Genomic DNA, 20,056 nt, shown 5'->3' with positions numbered 1-20,056 from the left:
ACTAATTTGGCTTTTCAGTAATCTTGCATTTTAGTTTCACTTAATGTTTTGAGTTGTAAGTTATCATTGGAGAGCATCAGAAATGGAGACTAATGGGAGGGGTTGTGGGGCAGCGTACTCTGCTGAACTGAGAAAGGCATGGTAAGGGTTAGATGTGTACATATTTGGGTTGCTAATTGTTAAAATATGTATCTTGCAGGAACCTCTCTTTGCTGCTAGAGTGATATATGATCTGTTATTCTTCTTCATGGTCATCATTATTGTCCTTAACCTGATTTTTGGTGTGATCATTGACACTTTTGCGGATTTAAGGAGTGAAAAACAGAAGAAAGAAGAAATTTTAAAAACAACTTGCTTTATTTGCGGTAAGTGTAGAAGCACACTTAAGAACAAGAGGTTACTCTGTCAAGTCAGAGGTAGCTGCAAACTAGCAGGAAACAGGAGTCTTGAATTACTGGCTGTTCCTACCTTGCATTCCTCAGCTAGCTGATATTTTTGGGCACGACATGCGTAGGAGCTTGGCAGCAGGAAGAGATGGGGAATGTATGCTCAGTATACCATTTTTTCCTCAAATCCTTAGTTTCTGTTTCTCCTGTGCTTCAAAGCATAGTTACCTCTTGGAATGGGAGAGGTTTTTATAAACAGTCATTTTTTCCAAGGGTGCAGAGTGTTGAGTAGTACCTGTGAAAGTTTTTCCCATCAGTAGATTGGGAATTAAGCTGCTGAGCCTTTGAGGCCAGTGCGGTTAAATGACATGGTCATGGAGAAGTTGCATAACACACAGACCGGCAGAAGTAACCTTTGGAAGTTTGCTGCAAAGCAAATGCTGCATTTGGAATCCTTTTACCTAAAAATAGGAGATGAGTTATGAAATCCAACAAACTGATTGCATTTTTTTAACCAAAAGTTTTCTGTTACGTATACTCAGTGTGAGCAGTACTTGTTATGCCTCCTTTCCTCTTCTCACTACATTGTGGCCATTTGTTAGAGAGTTTATCCTTGTTATTCAGTGTTCATTTAAGAATGATTGTGACTGTTAAGATGTGCAGCAGACTGTAGAAACAAGTTTTGTTCTTCAAGCTCGTTTTCTCAGTACCCGTGTGTAAATACTAAGGGTTATATATGTGTCACTCTTGTAGGTTTGGAAAGAGATAAGTTTGATAACAAGACAGTCACATTTGAAGAGCACATTAAAGAAGAGCACAATATGTGGCATTATTTGTGCTTTATTGTCTTAGTGAAAGTAAAAGATTCAACAGAATATACAGGACCAGAAAGTTATGTGGCAGAAATGATCAAGGTGAGTTTGGAGTTTTGCTTTTGTTTCCCCTAGATCAGACCAACCTACTGGCATATTTGGTAAATATAGTACTCTGTATTTTATTTATTTTGTAAGCAAAAACTTGGAGTAAGACTTTTTCTACAATAATAGGCTTAATCCAATGCCTTTCCTTTTAGAAGCATCTTCTAAAGATAATATGCTTAAGATGTACTTGGCAAGACAACTCGATAAAAGACATTGCGGTGATGGCAGCACATTGCAGCATGCTGTAAATGGCTGGTGCAGGCAGGGGCACTCGTGGGAGCCGACATGTGCTGCAGCACTGCAGTCACACGGCGATTTGCGTCTGCGTACCTGCGGCTTCTCAGCCTCTGAAACACTCCCGTGTGTATGCCAAAGCAGGTGGCAGCGAGCAGTGACAGCTAGGTAGTCTCCATGGTTTTAAATCAGGTGAAGAGACGCTATTGTTTTGAAAACTGATGTTTAAGGGAGAATGTTTTCAAGCTGGTGGAAGTGTCTGAAGTATAACAAACAGATTATAACCTGTCCCAGTATAAATATCTTAAACTTACTTGCAGGATTTGTTGTCATATGATTTTAGCTTACTCTTGTAAAAAAGTAAAATTAATATCTACTCAATTAAGGCCTTTTAATGAGAGAATTAAAAGCCTCGTCTCTGCCAAGCTGCAAGTTCAGAGCTCCTGTACTTAGATCCTAAACCCCAATTACTAATTTATGTGTCTTCCGGATGGTTAGCAAAGCCTGTTTCTGATTTGTAAAATTTCAATTAGTTATTTCTTTATTTGCCTTCAGACAAATAAATAGCAGAATATTGTTCTTATTTGTCTCTAGCTTTTTTGCTACAGCAGTACAACCTACCTTTAGGCAGGCAATTTGTCGTGGCCTGGTCAGCATGTAAATCCCACCAAGATCTCTTAGAGGTTAAACACGTTACTTCGGGGTCACTAAAGTGTATGTCCTAGTTCTGGATTTCTGCCTCTGTAATGAGGGCTTAAAGAAATCTTGTGAGCAGTCACCTGATAGAGGATTAGCACAGTGAGATAACTTAAGTACATCACTGCTGCTTTCTAGTCTGACTGATTATATTGCTCCCTTTATTTATCCCACTGCAGCAAGCATTACTTCAGGGGGAAGCACTGTACTCTTTAAAATGTTTCTGCTTGTAAGAGACTATTTTGTGTTGTGTTAAAACTAGGGTTTTTTTTAAAAAAAGTTTCAATTAATGAACAATTTATTAACAAATTATTATTTCAGATTAACAGTTCAAATTAGATGAGAACCAAAAAACAGTCACTGAATGTGTCTGCAATAAACGCAAAAACTGGAGAACTTTTACCAGAATTCCCATTCATAGAAGTGTCAGCAAAGGCTAATTACTATGTCTTGAACGGGAACATGGATAAATTATGCATAGACCAAGTGTCTCACGCAGATGCAATTTTATATAACTACATGCTCTAGGTAGAGGTTTGGAGTATGTCTTGTAGTTGGTGGTTTTTTGCATTTCATGAGCCAGTTTTCAATTGAGAATAACAGCAGGCTCTCACTGCAATGCTGTTGAAAGCGTGGTGTAACCGTACGGGCCGTGGAATAGGAAGCAAAGTTGCTGGTTTTGCACATCAGTGGTCTGCCGTGACCTGGCACAGGCGTGACCGGAGCAGCCCGGGCTGCTGCCCCCCGACATGGTAGTTCTCAGCAGCATTTTGCAGTTGTCATATTCCTTAGGACTGATCTGGCAAAGCTTGCTCTGAAACTCAGAAGCAATTTCTTTCCATCGTCCTTTAACATTAAAAACATTCTTTTCTACCCTAGAAAATCTGAATGTAAAACATGATGAATATATTTCTCTACCAGACCTGTTTTAAATACTTCTGTAAGAGTCAGAAATCCTTTTTTCTGCCTAAAGGTGTATCTAGGAGTAACTTGGGGCATGGTTCATCTTTTACTCAAGCCTTCTGTCTTCGTCCCATAAATCTAGAAGGACAGGCAAAAGGAAAGCCTTAAATAAGTCAGTGGTTCCAAAGATTGAGATTCACCTCTTGGAGGTGATGGTTTATTTTGTATTTATACAGAGGGCAAATGGGAACCTGTGGTTGCTTAATGTCTGCCGCTACCAGATTCTCCTGGAAAGCCTACTTATGTCATGGTTAGATTTAAAAGGGATTTTCTCCCCACATTTTCAGACTGAAGGTGGCACTCTAACATCTTTTGATAATGACATAGATGGGGCATGTCTTTTCCATGGGCTGTTATGTACCATTGTTCAACTGCAATTTATACCCATTTTTAGTAGTTGAGGGTAGGAAGCATAATGTGCTCCAAATCGTACTGTGATGACAGAATACACCTCAAATACACTTCACCTTTGCTCTGACTCCCAACAGAGTATCTTTAGAAAACTGTTGGATTTCTGCCTCTTGGCAATAGTAAAAAAAAAAAAATAAAAATAAAAAAAAATTGCTTCTGCCATTTAGTATTTGTGGGTTGTTCCAACACCACAGAACATTTGGGAAAAAAAAAAAAAACCCAAAAAATGAATTTAGGACACTAAAATTATATTCACCATCAGCTTGTGAGTTGCATCCAGTGCTGCTTGTACAGTGCTTTAAAGATATTTTAAGCACTGTGGTATCAAAAGAATCCTGGACAGTTTCACTTATGCTGGTTAGTGAATATTCAGAAGCTTTAAGAGTGATCTTGAATTTTGATGTTTTCTTGTCTAAAAATAATGTGTGTAGAAAGGCACTTTTGCGGCTAACCACTGTACTGGAGATGGCAGAGCTGAATCTTGCCCATAGAATTCATCTTGTAGCCTGCAGGAATCTGACCCAGCATAAAAAGAAATTGTAGCCTTGAAAATCAATGATTAACTACAATTCTTAGTGAATTTTATATTTCTTCATGGATAGAAGCTTGTTAAGTTAAAACGCAGCATGCAGAAAGACGTCCACAGTTAAACTTGGAAACAGAGTTTAAGGTTTAGAAGTATTTTGAACACTGTAAGCCTGATCAAAACAAATAATAAAAAAACAGTGATCCGACAAAATAAAATCTAACATACTGTGTTTTAGTACTGATTTGTAACGATACCTTCCATAACATTTTTCTGATAGAAATGTGGGTCTGTTGGTGCTTGCAATCCCAGATTGGTTTTGTTCAAGTTCCCCCCTGTTTGCGGAGCCCTGTGTGTTTGTGTGCCGCCGCGTGGGAAGCCAGGCTGCAGTGGTCTTGTAGCTACAAGTCCAGACTCCTGATAGGAGGCCTGGAATTCATCGCCAGCTTTTCCCCCTGTAAACAGGGATAATATTCACTTTCCATCAGTAAGGTGAGCGTGTGCCTGCTGTGATACATGATGTAAAACTTGGGATATCTTAAGAATCTTAGCTGGGAATTGCTAGAGCAATGCAAGGGGGGAAATGGGATTGCTGGTTCTGCTTGATGTAGAAGCTGAGCTTGCGTACACGCCCGAGCTGCTGCAGTGAATCATCCGCTGTCCTGAAGTCCTTACCCGCACCGGCGAGGTTGACAACCTCATGGATTTCAGGAGATGGCAAACAGAAGCTTGGCATGAAGCAGCTCATCTTCGAAATGCATTCTTGAGCCACCCCCTAATACCTATTTAACAGCACAGACAGTACTGTAGGATGTGAGAAAACATCTAGTGGTAACAGAGATGGTCTTTAATTGTTGGTGTTTATAAAGCCCTCCTGATGACCTAACTTCTGTTCATCTGGCTAAATCACTGCAGATGTGCATTTAAGATAGTGAGGCTTCAAGATGGATCAATGTCTTTTGAAAAGTGTTTATCTGGAAAGTATGCTAATGGTGCTGCAGAGCTGGTAGTCCAGTGCTTCCTGTGTTTCCCAGGAACAAAGGCATATGGTTCAGCTGCTGTGTGGCTTTGTAGTCACCAGGGAAGATCAGGTGATGTCTGAATAATAGCATGTGTGTAGGAGGTGGGGGGATCCACTTATCGTGTTGGCCAGACATTGACATCCCCACCCAAATGACTAATGTGAACTCGGTGCAACTCCCTACAGATTAGTTCATTTAAATGTCTTATCTACCCATCCTGTCTCAAGAATTTGTTCTTAAGTTTTCTGCATTTGCCTGCAGTTACTGTGGCAGCCTTGCTAGCAGCAGCCCCAGCAGTACAGCTGTCACTTGAGTCTTGGCAAAGGTCTTCTACAAACAGCTGTTTGCAGGCATTTATAATATGTTAAAATTCTTATTCTGAAGCTTGATACACGGCAAACCACATATACACTTCGGTTTTGTGTGCATTCATAGGCTGCTGTGCATGCAGCTGCAGTGTTGTCATTTGCGTGGACAAATATTTGCATGCACAACTCTTGCATACCCTAACATGGGGATTTGCATATACACCTTCACATCGATGTTTGATCAGTGTGGGTAAGAGCCACACGGCTGTGAGTGATTTTATGCACGCAGATGTGCATATTAAAAAATAAAGGCTTGTTTGGAAAAGTTTCTAGCACAAAGCTTCCTAACTAGCTCTTGCAATTTCCACAGATTTTTTAATCCAGTGTTGCACCAAGCAGGATACACGTCATTAACCTTTATTACAAAAGCGAGGTAGAGAGGTGTAAGGGATTGCCCAAGCTCACATGTCCAGATCGAGAGCGCTGAGTCCTGAATCTTCAACTGGATTGTGTTGTCATTTGAAAATGAACCATTTACAAATAGGAGTGATGGTGCAGATATACTTAAAGGAATTTGGAATGGAAATGAAGGCTGAAGATTTCCTTTTGTTGCCCTAATTAACCTCTTCCTGCAAAACTGGAGATTGAAATATACTATTGGGCTTTTTTCTTTTTGTCTTGAGCTATGTGCTGTACCATAATTGGAAAGTGTTTCTTATTACTGTTTTGAGTGTCCAGTGTAGCCTGTAACTTCTGCCAAGATGTAGCCTCCTAGTAAGCAAGGCAAGGTTTCATCAGTGTCAGGCTTTTAAAATTACATTCTTGCAGAAGTGCAAGTTCGACTTGAAACCTCTCCTGAGGAGTTAAACACCCAGCCACGATTGTCGCTGTGCTCTGAAACTCAGCAGAAGTGTGTGATTCACAAGCTGCACGAGGCTCACGTGATGATGGCTTTGAAGGGTTACTGTGTCCCCAGGCTCTACACCGAATATAATTTGGTTGGAGACAGCCAAGACTGGATTTGAACTGCAGCACCTATAGCAATAACAAGTGGCAGGCCATGATGCTTCAAACCCGAAGCATTTCAAAAGTGGCTTAATGATTCCAGCATCAGTGAAAGACATGTATACAGCTGAAGTTACAGTCTGAGAGAGTATTAGGAACTTAGGTTTTGTGTGTAATTTGTACTTGGAAATCCTGTACTTTGGGGCAAAATTGAATAGAAAAGATTTGTCATATCAACCCAATTGCAGACGCAGAAGAGACTGGCCCATACAAATAACTTGTATGCAGTTGCTTGGTTATAGATGAAGAAACTGGGGTTTCAGGGCTCCCGGTTGCAATGACAGTGGGTGCAAGCTGGGAGAGGAGGAGGACTGAGGAGGTCAAGGTCTGAACTGGAGCTGATAATGCTTAATTTGGTGGTATCTTCCCAACAAGCTGCATCTTGAGATGCCTTACCAGAGTTAGCCAATATAATTACAGGGTTAAACAATAAATAATAGCAGAGGCATAGAAGAGCCAAGAGGTGTGTTTGGCAGAAGGCCCTTGGCTGCTGGAAACACTGTGTCATAGGCATGGGTCCCGAGCTTTGCATTTAGATAGCGAAGCAACTTGTTCCACCCTTGAAATCAGCATTAAGGTGCAAACCAGAAGCTGCATGGGGAGAAATGGTTGGTCAACCTCATCTTCCCCACGCAGCGTTAGTATGCTTTTCCCTCTGGAGGTGTGCAAGATGGTGTGCCCTGCAGCATGCTGCAGAAAAAACCCTCCTGTTGCTGGCATTAACTTTATGTGGCCGAGTTCTTGATTTCCCCTGATAAACCACCTGGGCAGGCATCTGTGCTGGGAATCTCAGGTTAGCATCCCCACTAACGAGTCAAGGGTTTCACTTTGGCCAAGCGTGTGGCAGGAAAAGGGCCTGGGTGGGTGAAAACAGAAGCAAAGGCTTCAGCCCAGTTCTGTGTAATGGTTTGCATAACGTGTGGGGATATGGGTGGATCCCAAAGCAGTTTGCAGGGTGGGCGCCGTGTCCTTGCTGCTGGGGCACCGCCAGCGCACGCCTGGGAGGGAGGGGGAAGGTTTCCAACTGGAAACCATCGAGGGTGACGCGCTGGGGAAAATAAACCGCTCACTCTGCAACGCTGGCCGGGACAAAAAAGCCCCGTGGGGCCATGCGTGCCGAGGAGGTGGCCAGGGGCTGGGGCGAGGCGGCTGTCCCCTGAGTCATCGCTGCCACCTCCTCCAGCCCGGCGGTGCCGGGGCGCCTGTGACCCCGTGCCATGGGGCACTCCGGGCCGCCCGGGCCATGCCGGATGCATTGTGCAAGAGTAGGTGGGTGACTGCAGCCATCGCCACCAGCAGCTGTTTGTTCAGCCTTTGCATGCTTAATTGTTTTGTCCTGCCCAGCTGATCGTGGTGTAACATGTCCTACTTAAAATCCAAACAGCCAGAAGTAGGTTGCTGCGGAGAGGTGCCGCTGTCCTTTCTGCAAGAGTAAGGAGATCGCCTTCGGGGATTCCCACTGGGGCTGTCCACCTCAGTCGCGTCAAGCTGGGTGATGCTTGGTGGGGTAACTTCACCGCTGGTAAACACAACACTCGACTCAAGTGGGTCACCCGCAGCAGGACTGTCGCTGGGATGTACAGGGGGGATCACTTCATATAGGGATGTGGTCGTCTTCCACCTTTGGAAATGATGTCTGTCTTCCAGGTTCCCTGCTCTGCACCAGTGCAAAAGCCACTTGGGTATTTAATCTATGGAAACACTGAAAAAGGAGATTCTTCTATCATTAGCCTTATATCATCAGCCTCCTGTTTAAAGAAACGGTGGATGTGAGGGTTTGAAAATACTCTTGGTGTGGAGAGGGGGCACCATCGAGTGCCATTCTTCATGGACAGGGGAGAAGTGCAGCTTGGTGTGGAAGAAGTGATGGTGAGCCCTTTGCAGAGGAAAGAGAGAACCTGACATGGGGCTTTTTCCAGGAAGCACAAGAAAGAACCAAGAGGATTTTCATCTCGCTACAAACAAACAAAAAAAATTAATTTTCAAAGCGCTTCACAAAGCTGTTTATTAGCTGTATGGGTATGATTTTTCATGACACAAGACAGAAACTGAAATTCGCTGCTGCCACCTTCCCCTACTAAATGACAGCTGCTGGGCAGCCTTCCAATGGCAGGCTATAGGGATTTATTTTGACGAGCATTGAATTAGCCCTTCAGCACCCCATAAATGTGAGGCGCAGGGGTAGCTGAATAAATGGAGACCCAGAAGAGGAGCGGTGACTTCCTCGGGGCAGCCGGCGGCGAGGACGAGCCCCGGTCCCTGCCCAGTTAGCGGCCGCCTCCTGCCCGAGGAGCGGAGCTAATGCATCTCTTGGCACGGCTCGCGCTGAGGTTGCCTCAGAAACCTTTCTTAGAATAAACTCTTCGGCAGAAGCAGGGAGGAGCGGGTGCTTCTCAGAATGAATTGCATCTGCATCATGCAGCACCGCTTCCTCTTTTTCAAATTTCCAATCGTGGACGGTCAGCATCGCCCCCATGTCTGAGATTTAATGACATTTGCTTTACAAGAGGGACTTTTCCAACTTTACCTAGAAAAGAGCTAACCCGAAACCCAGCACTTGTGGTTAGCCAGCTTCCGTCAGTGGCTTTAGTCAGTTCGTCTGTTGAAGCAGAGGAAGCTGCGACTGTGACGGGAAGAGGGAGCTGACTGCACACCAGGATCCCTGTGCCTCTGCTTGCAGGAGGACCACAGCAGACAGTGCATAACTGCATTGGTATGCGAGGTGCCAGCAGCCGCGCGCGGCGGGACGAGGGACCGGCAGGGAAAGGGACCAAGGGGAGCCTTTCACTTCACGGCTCACTTCGTGCCTCTAAAAAAACTACCCGACCCCCAGTGAAAGATGTAAGGCTGTATCTTTAAAGGCACCCCGGTGTTCAGTTAAAGTTCAGCAGAAACTAGATCATCAAGATATAAATCTTTTATTCAACCTTGAATAGAAGCGCTCTGCAGAGGGAGCGCTGCTGGCAGGCGCGGGGCCGGGAGCCGGGCTGGCTGCCGCACGCCGGCCCAGCGGGCTTGTCGGCGACTGACCTTTCTGCATTCCTGCTTATTTCCGTTTTCACCGTCTCTGCTTGAAGCATCATTATTTATTTATTTAAAAGAAAACACACCCACCCCACTCCACCCCCCCCCCCAAGGGACAGGCGTTCGGGCACAAGTTGGCATTTCAGTAGGCTGGTCACATCCAGGCTCTCGAGCTTCTCTCTGTGGTGCTGGTGGAGGTTGTAGGAACAGGCTGAAGGTTTCCCACACAAAGCCAGAGCGAAGGGGTGCAGGATCGTGTGTGCAGAGAGGAGGAGGAGGAGAAAGAGGTGTGCCCCTGCGTGCCGGTGCATCCCTGCTGCCCGCTCCGGAGAGGTCCCAGCAGCCTGTGGGTCAGCGAGTTCACTGGTGCCCGTGTTACCTGCATCGACGCAGTTTTACCTGCATGACTGTCCCCACGGTTCCTCACCTCAGGGTGTTTGCCCAGGCTGTTTGGGTGGACATCCCCTGATTTCTTGCTGGGTGGCAGCTGGACACTTCCAGGTGAACTTTGGGTTTGAGTCATGCCAACGAGCTACATGAAACCTGAACGGCAGTGCAGGTTAGGTCCAGCCCAATGACATGGGTTGGCAAAGTGATGTATAGGTCCTTCCCTAAGCCTGAATCTGCACAGAAAATTTCCAGGTGTCCCCATTAACTCTTTCACAAGTAGATCAGGACTTAGCAGGGTATTGCCAGTTCCAGGCTCAAAAGGGAGTCCTGTCCTCACAGCTCAGGAGCTGCCTGGGGAGCCGTGAGTCTTGTCTCCTTTTTGTTAGCCTTTGCCTTTCTCAGCACGTGGAGTTCACATGGAGCATTTTTAATCTTTCACCATGAGAACTAGAGAGGCACTTTGTTGTTTTTTCAACTGAAAGCCAAGATTTCCCATACTCAAGTGACTTCAAGAGCTGAGGCTTTCAGAAAAACAGTGAGTATGAAACTTCTGACGAGCCTGCAGAGGCTGGTAATGCTATAACGCTTGCTGGTTTGATTTCACCATCCGAGAGTGCCCGTCCCCTTCCCTGCCTGTAATGATCAAGTTGCAACCTCTGCAGCAGCTACAGCATTTGCTTATATTGCAAAGTAATGTTAGAAAAGGTTTGGGGTATTTGTTAATAATATGTTGCAGGTAGGGAAAGGTTCATGTTTCCAGGTCCTGCTCCCCCTGTCCCCTTCATCCTTCACGAGGACGGGGCCTGGCGGTGCTCTGGGGATGGGCTTGGATCACCTCTTGGGGAACAAGTCAAATAACACTATTTCCACAGCAAGTAAGGAGTGGGCAGGAGCTTCAGGGCTCTGCTCCTGCATCTGCCTAGAAACCTGAGGACATGGACCTGAGAGTCCAGGCAAACGTGCAAATATAAATTGCATTTTAGTCTAACTTGCCTTGTCCTTGAAAACCTCTTGCCTGGAGGAGAGCAGGGCGGGGAATAGCAGTTGTTTTAGTTTGTTTTCCCTGGGTGGGGAGGGGAAATACTTTGGGGCGGAGGTGACGGACCCAGCACAAGTGATGAGCCTGCCCTCTCTTCCCTGACGAGGATTTTACTACAGCTGGAAGAACACAGTGAAATGTTGCTTGTTACTGCTATTAAATCTTAATTGTGGGACTGTCGTTTCCTAAAGTCCAAAATATTTTGGCACTTGTCTTGATAAAGGCATATTTTTTTTGTGCATATATTTTTTCTTTTATTAGCAGAAACCATCTGCCCTGTAAACAGAGATCAGGAGAAAAAAGCCTTCCTGGCTGTTTTGCATCGTGTGGGAATCCTGTGGTGTGCTGCATGGGAAAGGGCCTGCTTTCTGCCTTTTAATCTCGGCAATAGTAAACTCCAAGCAGATCAGAAGCAACTAATTTAAGATGATGAATCTTGGCATCACATCCGAATTGCAGAAAGGACGTGACTGTAAATCTCTGTAGAGGTGCACAACCCTGATTTAAGCAGGATGGATGCTCCTGGGAATGAGTGAGCGTGGAGGGGGAGCAGAGAGATAGAGGAGCGGGTTCGAGTTAGAGATTTAGGCAGAGAATCGCAAAAAGCCAAAGAGTTTGCAGTGCCATAATAATAAGCTGTAGGTTTGAGAGAACATCCAGCGAAGAGCCTGGCCTGCAAAGCAGGGCGAACTTTGGTCGCTGTTAATCAGTGATGTTGATCGATCTTTGGTTTGAGATACTATTAATCCAGTAGGCTACTACCGTTTCATCTGGTTTGTTTAAAATATTATCAGTTGTTGCAGTGTCACCTATGAGAGTGCACACATCTTTATCTCATCCAGCGTTAGTTTAACTTCCATTTCAGAGAGTATCTCCAGCGTGGGAGGAGAACCAGACTAGATAGGAAACCAGTTTGGTGTTGAAATTTAAGGTGTCAAGATGTGGTATGCACCCCTCCTCCTCTTTTGTGGCTTTCTATTCCGTTCCTGCTTTTATTTTTAACGTCACTGGCGTGTACATGAGTGTGTGTGTGAGCCCCTATGTACATATTAATAAAACCAAGCACGTGTCCACTGAAGTTCCTGACTGTAACTTAAACATGGAATGTTAGAGAATTTGTATGCCTGAATGAAAACTTTATTATAAGCAATTCATTGTAACTTAATCTGTCCCACATTTTAGCTTGAACCAGCCAGTCAGAATATGAATTTTTTTCTTTTTTTTCTTTTTCATTAAATAAGAAGTATTTGAACTATGAAAGTATTTCCAGGTAGAACACGGTTTCTTTCATTAGAAAGCACAGCCAAACTTTGTTTGACCAAAAAAGCAAACCAGCTTTATCAGCAGAGAATCTCCAACAAACACAAATTAAAAGACTATAAGATGGCAGCAGATTTCTAGCACTGGAAAATGCTTGTCCAGACATGAAATCTGGGCTGGTTTATTGTCCAGTGTCCATGTGTAACACTGAAATGTATCTGAAAAAGAAATGGCTGGGGAGATGAGTTGCTGGAAAGGAAAAGCCAACAATAAGCAGCCTTAATTTTCAGTAGTTACGTCCGAAGTGCCTCATTGCCTCTAGCGGGCAATTTTGCAAACTTTCCAGTAAGATGCAAATGAAAATAACTACAGAGCTTGTGTATCTGAGGAATGTCCCTGCGTGGCATTCAAGATCTGTCCGCACTCAGCCACTCGGGTGCAGGTTTTCCTTTGGCAAACACTAATTGTGAACTCGTGTGTGATTCTCAGGAGAGAAATCTGGACTGGTTCCCCCGGATGCGGGCCATGTCGCTTGTGAGCAGCGACTCGGAAGGAGAGCAGAATGAGCTGAGGAACTTGCAGGAGAAGTTGGAGTCCACCATGAAGCTTGTGACCAACCTCTCTGGCCAGCTGTCAGAGCTTAAAGATCAGGTAAGGGAGAGCTGGCTGCAAACGTGTGGCCATGCACTGGTACGGCAGGACAAAGGTCCTGCAAGCCTGTTGTACAAAGTGGTGTTTTACAGTTCCGTGGCTTCTGCAGACCCCGTGAAGAACTTTTCTAAAGTAACTCATGTTTAGGAAAGAAGTGAACAAACAGAATGTCCTTCCAAAGCCCCGTGCCCCAGCTGACCTGCCTGGCAACACTAACTGAACCGGTGTAGTCCAAAGTGGCCACCTCCAGAAAGGGAAAAGTTGCGTTAAAAAAAGTTAACTTACATCAGTCCTCGCTGGTGCAGGCAGCCAGTACGTATGTATTGTTGTTGTTGTTACAGGATTGTGCTAAGGTCTTAAGCTTAAAACCTGTAAGTCAGAGGGTGTGATATTGATAGAAGTGCTGTGTTGCTGCGCGGACCTCAAAACCCACTGAGAAACTGGAGAAATATTTGAGTGGTTAGCTTGCACTGGTCTCCTCTGTGCTATCACTGCGCTGCTAATGCAGATATCATTTCGCTACTGTCACGCCTTAGACTGCAGCATAGACAGACATACCCACAGAAACATTTTGCACTGCGGCATGTATTGCTTCTGCTTAACATGTGAATGCTGCGTAGACCTCCGAGTATTTTTTTGGTGCAGCAGTTCTTTCTGCAGCAAGAATTTGAGGACTTGTGTTAACTTTTGGCTTGGCTGGGGCTCGAGGGGATCGTGGGGATTGTTCCCAGCCCAAACCCAGCGATGGCTTTGTGAAAGCCACAGAGGCAGCAGGGCTTTATTTCATGTTGTCCCTATGGATTACAGCTGTAAAAGGGAAAATGCTGTTGCCTGCCCTGGTGGGAGCTGTTTGTGGTGGCAAAGTGACTAGCTGCTTATCTTTATGGATTAATAACCTGAGCCAGATGGTTCAATTAGTTAAGTTTATACAGGTATCTGCACTGGATAAAATTAATTGCTGACTTGCACACATGGTATCCTGGGGCAGTCAATGGAATTGCCCAGGGCAGAAACGGCCAACAGATTTGGTTCGTTATCTCTTCAGATGTGATCTGCCTACTGTAGCACAGTTGGCACAGCTCTCTCCAATACTAATCGGATTCCTGCTTCCCATCTGTGCTCGGGGTTGGCTGTGTTTCTCTGTAAGCCAGTTATCTTCATGGAGACATGAGTCTCTGGAAGCCAATGTTGACCGAGGTCCCGGCTCCCTGCCTTCCAATCACACTCTGCATTTCTGATGGAGCTGGGCCCTTTTACCGGACACCCCACGGAACACAAGGAAGGGATTAACATGTAGGACTGGGAGCAGAAGACCTTGTTGTTCTTGGCTGTGATTAGTTTTCGGACACTGTGCCATGGACCCGCTTGCTCTAGTTGGTTTTGAGGATGGAGGATAGAGGCAGTTGCTCTTTTGTCTGTGCTTTAATACTTGCTGGGTAGTGGTTTTGCTATCTTGCCTGGAAACAATTATCTTGAAACATGTGTCTTACGTCTTCTTGTTGAAGGGTCTGACTCAAAGTGGCCTGCAGTCACCAGGAGTCTTTCCATCGGCCGCAGCCAGCTCTGGATCAGAATGCTTTTGTTTCTGAAGCTTGCAGCTCTTGGCTGACCAAGCACTAAAAACCATTCTCGCTCTTTGTGAAAATAAGAATGAAGGATTTAGCTTTTAGGGAGCTATTTGACTGTAAAAGCAAAAGAGGAAACCAGCTTCATTAATGTTGTGATAGCTTTTAGGAATTCCCCTAAGTACCGTTATTGAGAGCCCTGCTTAAGTTGCAGGATGCTCCAATTACGTGACAAAACCAGTATATCCCTCCTCCTGATCAGGAACTGTCTGCAGGAAAAGGAACTAACCCAGGGAACTTTTACTTGTATTTATGTTCTTGTAATTAAATAAAGGGAAAACCTCTCATTCATTTGCTTTTCAAGCTCATTAGGTTTCTGGAGACTGTAATTGTTAGAAACTGAAATCCAGCATGCCTGCATTCACAAAGTGCACCAAGAGCCATTAAAATCTTGATCACTTTAATTCTGTGCGAAAAGATTATAACATAATTGTCTGCAACAGCAGGGGATTAGATGTAATCACCCAGAAGCCCTTTCCAGCGCCGTCCTCTGATGTCAGTAAGTGTGAGGCATCTCTACCAGACGTTGGCTTCTCACTCAGGACAGTCCCTTCGCACCAGCCAGGACCCCTGACCTTCGTCGCTGCAAGCCTGACTCATTGCTGGAGCTGCTGCTCAGGTCGGCTTTATTTGAGCGGGCTGGCAGCGCAGCGGGCAGACGCTGGCGTGTCCACGTGTGCGTGTACGGTCAGTGTCCTGCTCGTGCACTTCGCACGTGCCCTGCTCCCGTTCCTGGAGTTAACTCCAACTCACCTGTAACCTTTGGAACTGGGCAGCCTGCGTCTGTGCAGTTACATACGATTATCAGAGAGTCCAGCTTGAGTCAGATCAACTTCAGGCCCCTTGGTTTCGTTTTTTAATCCTGTCAGCATTACTCCAGTGGCTGGCAGCTCCCCTGCAGTATGTTGTGCGTAGCTTTCATTGCCTTTTAGGCCCAGGTGTACAGTCGCTGCAGCTGTAAAGCTTTTGCAAGGGATTCCCTCTCCAGGTAAATGTGATAGAGATTCAAGTTGCTCCATCTTGCAGCCTTGTGCCCTCTAGACAAGCGTTACGCATCCTGCAGGATTAATAACATTCTGCATCAACATTGCAATTGCATTTCTCTCTCTGCTTTATGCTTGGTTGCTTTATTCTTCCCTTTTTTTACAAGGCACATCTTCTACATACACCTGCATCAGGGTGCACCATCCCTTTTTCTATACAGTGTGAAAAATATCTATTAGAGTCCCTTTTTATTGTTCTTTTTTCTTTCCGTTTTTGTTTCATGTGTCCTCTGAATCGGTTTATTAGCTGTGTGAAATCACGGCTCTTAGTTTGCTCAGTGAAGCTAATTAGTGTAAATGGGCATTTTTAAAATGAAGTCCTCGTTGCCTCTCTGCATTATCAACTTGTGGGTTATCTTAGAAACAGTTAAAAAAAAGTCCCAGCTGGTTCAGCAGGGGAGCAGCTTGTGTGTGTGTCTGAGGCTGGAGAGCGATGGGAAGACCCCTCTCCTCCTGCTCCCGTTTGCCTGTGAAACGTTACAAGCCTTTTGTGAAAATGGAGTTCCAAAAGTGTGGTACAGAGGACTGGGAGGTGTGACCTGTCCTCGGGAGGCTGCGGTCATCTTCCTGGAAAGGTAAAATAACAATTCTGCCTCCCTTGGGTCAGGCGATGAGCAAGGCACTGGGCTGCAGTCGAGTTTAATTATGGTTTCAAGAGGAATTACCGTATTTCAGTCCTTTCCCTAGTGGTTAAATGAGTGTAATTATACACAGCTAGCCTGAGTGCAAGCAGTGGTGTGCGCAGTGCTGTACGGCCCGTGGGACACGGGCAGCCTTTTGGAGGTGCCCAGAACTGCCTATTTTGACCAGTTCCTTTCCCCACAATGAACTTCAGACCTGAGGTTGCCCACCGGCCGGCTGCCCCGGCACGCCGGGGTACCCCGCGCCGCAGACAGGAAGACTACTCACCATTGCCGAGACTGGAGTTTTTAAACAAATACATTCAAGTGTGCGTTACAAATGAACCGAATGTGTGAGCACACTGTCTCCCTTCTCTTGGAGTTACTTCCACAAGCAATTATATTGGCTGACATTTGTCGTTAAATATCCGAAAACTGAAAAAATTAGATTGTGGATGTAGATGTTACAGGAAAAGCATGGCAGGGAACTTAGTTAATTCTTATAAAGAAAAATACTCTAAATTGTATCTTACACTGGAATTAAAAATTGTTTTATCGGGCAAGCCAGCCAGGTTTGCTGGTGTGCCGGTGTGCTGCCGGAGTTGCCGGTGGGGTCCTGCGAAACCCTGGTGAGGCGGCCGGCCTGCCCCGGCACACCCGTGCCTGTTACCGCAGCCAGGCGTGCTCAGCCCGAGGGAAGGAGCAGCAGCAGCAGGATGCGAGCGTGGCTGCTTGTCTGTGCTGTCTTGGTGCCACCACAGATCACGTGCCACGGTTCTGTGTTTGCACGTGGCTTTGAGGGTGCGGGGGCTCTCGGTGGAGCCTGGGTGCCCGAGGAGCAGCGTTGGGCTCCCCTTGCCTCGGTGGTCCAGGGGCGAGGTGCTGCCCTGGCATCCTCCTCGGCATGGCTACTGCAAGCCATCCCACGTGTCGGCTCCTCTGAAGCAGAGATGCGGTTGCAGAGGGAGAGGCAGAGAGCGTGTGCAGCGATCCAGCTGTTCGCTGCTGGAGACCCTGCCCATACCGGAGTTGTTCCTTACGTGGCGTGTCAGCTTATGCAAGTTGTCAGAAACCTCCCAAGGTTTGAAAAAAATAGAGTGGAGAATTGGATTGTGGCCATTTTTCAGTATCAGTAATAAAAAAAAAAAGATGATCCATTTTCAGGTCATGATTGCACTAATCAGGAAAAATGTTATTTTATCTGATGGGAAGCAACACTGAAGATTTGGCTGTCTGGCAGTGAGGTGGTTAACCGCCCATCCCTGCCTTGCGTCTTGGCTTTTGGCAGATGGAGAGGGATGTTGGCTCGCTCCTGATGAGAGCAGGAGCGCTCGAGTCTATTCCAGCAAAGACGAGGGTATTCCCAGCCTGACTCGAGGGCTCACCCCTTTTTTCCGCCCTCTGCGTCTGGTCTGCCTTGTACGTTGGACTGGTTACAAAGAATTTCTAACGGGGGAGGTTTCTGCGAGCTGCTCTCCGCACTAATTTGCGCTGGCCGCCTGGCTCTCCCGAGCTCTTTTCTTGCAAAACAGTAGTCAGCCACTTGAGCAAGTTCATGGATGTCCTCGATGAGTGCACGAGATGGGGCTGTAGTTGCCTCTTTCATCTATTAGTGCTTGGCACAGCGGACAGAGGAGCGTTATTTGTAGAAAGTGGGTTTCGGAGTAAACACTAACCACAAAAGGCAGTGCCGGGTCCTTCGGCGAGCTGACACACAGGAAGCGTCTAGGCCTAATGAGCAAACTTCTTAATTTTCCAGATGACGGAGCAGAGGAAGCAGAAACAACGCATCGGTCTCCTAGGACACCCTCCGCCCATGAACGTGAACCCGCAGCAACCAGCATAAGTCAGAAGGGTCGCCTGCCCCTCTCGCATCGGCACGAGTAATGCTAACCCAGAGTTTAGAGCCGACCACTGAGGCTGCTTCTGTGTACGTTTGGTTCATTTTGTAAATAACCTGTTTTTATACTATATGTATATGACTGCTACTATATAACGTTTTGGGCATATGTATTGTAATTAGAACTGTTGGCACAGGACGGAGGCTGAACTTCGTGCCAAAACTATCAAAATTGCCTTTTTCTTGGAAGGACTAAAGAGAGCACCTGAATTGCACTTGAAAAGAATATTTGACTATGTGACATGTATTTTGTATTTAAAAAAAATAGAATAGCTAGTATTTATGTTTTTATACAATTGTGCAATATGAATTATGCAATCACAATATATTTGTAACTCCTGAGTGTCCGAAAGGGAGTGCACATCTTTGAATTCTGGTGTGGTAGTACAATGTAATAAATGGTATAAAATTACAGGTGTAAATGAGGCTGCTGCAAAATTGTGTTACTGGTGATTTTTCATACCCTTGGACATTTTTGTACCATGTGTGTAAATATCTTGCAATGCCATATCTGTTGCCTCTTCCTCCCAGAGATAACACTGGGAACCCGTGAGCTGTTAAATTGGTATCAATTAAAGCAAAACATTGCTTTGAAGCTTCCAAATGAGAAAAGCAGGAGGTATTTTTCAAGTGACTTCTGCAAAGTACTGAGGCTAGAAGAGCTCAGATACCAGGTTTTTTAAATGCTAAGATTTCTTAAAGGGAACTTTTTATGCAAAATGAAGTTTGGATGAGGATGCACTACTGGTGAGTTGGTGCAGTCTCCTGCGGGCATTTCGTGCCATGACACCTGAAACCTATCATGAGGCTGTCCAAGCTTTGCATTCTCAGTGTGTAGGATCCTTTCCTTTTTTTTTTTTTTTTTTTCATTAGAGACCTACGTGCCTGCTAAAGCTTTAGCAAACAGGCATTGCACGGCCTGAAACATGACCTATCCCGTTAGGACTGTAGCTGAGCACTGACATACATACGTAATGCTTGTGAGAGAGCCACTGGTTTGAGGTTGGTCCGTCCCACCCCTTCCTCTCCCTCTCCCTCTCCATTCAGTCACTTTCTTTGGTTTCTGATTCTAGAGAGTATGAAAGGAAACTTTTTTTTTCCTCCAGTCCATTGCATAGTTTTATACATGGACCTCATTTTACAAAAGCTAACTTCTCTGCAATACTGTCTATAAAAAAAAAAAAGCAAAAAAAAAAAGCTACAAACAGAGCTATGAAAATTTGTAAATGCATAAATATAGGTATTTAAATAAATGATGCAAAATACTCTACAGTCAGAGGCTGCTGGTGGTTTGTCTCCCCCCTCCAAGGTGGTGTGTGGTTGTGTTTGCTGTTGCGCTTGCCCCCACGCCCCGGAAAGCCGAGCCACAGTGGCCGTGCAGGTAAGGATGGTGCTTTTCCCAGCTCAGAGGTTGTGCTTTTAATACCAGAGCGAGTCCTTCCTCCTCTGAATCACAGAATCGTATACGTTGGAAAAGACCTTTAAGATCATCAAGTCCAACCGTAAAACTGCCAACTCTGGCAGCGAGAGGCACCGGTGCCCCAGGAACCTCGCCTGTGATCACTCCATTTTTGCATACTTTGGACTTTTACCACTGGTATTTTAGGCTTGTCATCCTCAGGCTGAAGTGTGTGAGTTTAAAAGAAAAAAAAAAAAAAAAAAAAAAAACAAACACCCACACTCCAGCTCCAAGTATTGTGTGCACAGGAGCACTGCTGATTATGTGTATTTGATTAAGATGTAGCAGGAACTACCTGGTACAATTAATCACCTTAAATCTGGGAAGTGCACACAACTGTGTGAAACGGGTGCGTCTCCCTGCCGCAGGTCATCACAGAACGTCAAAGCGAGCGCATCCGAGGGGGGAGGGAGGGCAGCCTGACCGGCAGTCTCCGAGCCAGAGATTTACTGGTGAGATTGTGACTTCTTAATCATACACCATTTCCATACGTATCCTGGTAAATCTGTCTTCC

The 20,056-nt window shown here is 45.5% G+C and overlaps 1 protein-coding gene across 1 annotated transcript in view; it reads left to right on the top strand.

Annotated features, from left to right (window-relative positions):
• Window positions 1-19,348, top strand: part of ITPR1 (inositol 1,4,5-trisphosphate receptor type 1) — a 180,303-nt gene extending 160,955 nt beyond the window's left edge. Inside the window, exons 55-58 of the mRNA XM_075513607.1 lie at window positions 200-365; window positions 1,140-1,300; window positions 12,734-12,895; window positions 17,943-19,348. Coding sequence (XP_075369722.1) covers window positions 200-365; window positions 1,140-1,300; window positions 12,734-12,895; window positions 17,943-18,029 — 576 coding nt within the window. The 3' untranslated portion in view covers window positions 18,030-19,348. The remainder of the gene's footprint in view (window positions 1-199; window positions 366-1,139; window positions 1,301-12,733; window positions 12,896-17,942) is intronic.
• Window positions 19,349-20,056: the final 708 nt, after the last annotated feature.

Source organism: Mycteria americana, chromosome 11 (assembly GCF_035582795.1).
Source record: "Mycteria americana isolate JAX WOST 10 ecotype Jacksonville Zoo and Gardens chromosome 11, USCA_MyAme_1.0, whole genome shotgun sequence".
Taxonomy (NCBI): domain Eukaryota; kingdom Metazoa; phylum Chordata; class Aves; order Ciconiiformes; family Ciconiidae; genus Mycteria; species Mycteria americana.
Note: the sequence above shows the minus strand (reverse complement) of the source record. Positions and strands in the feature narration are given on the sequence as shown.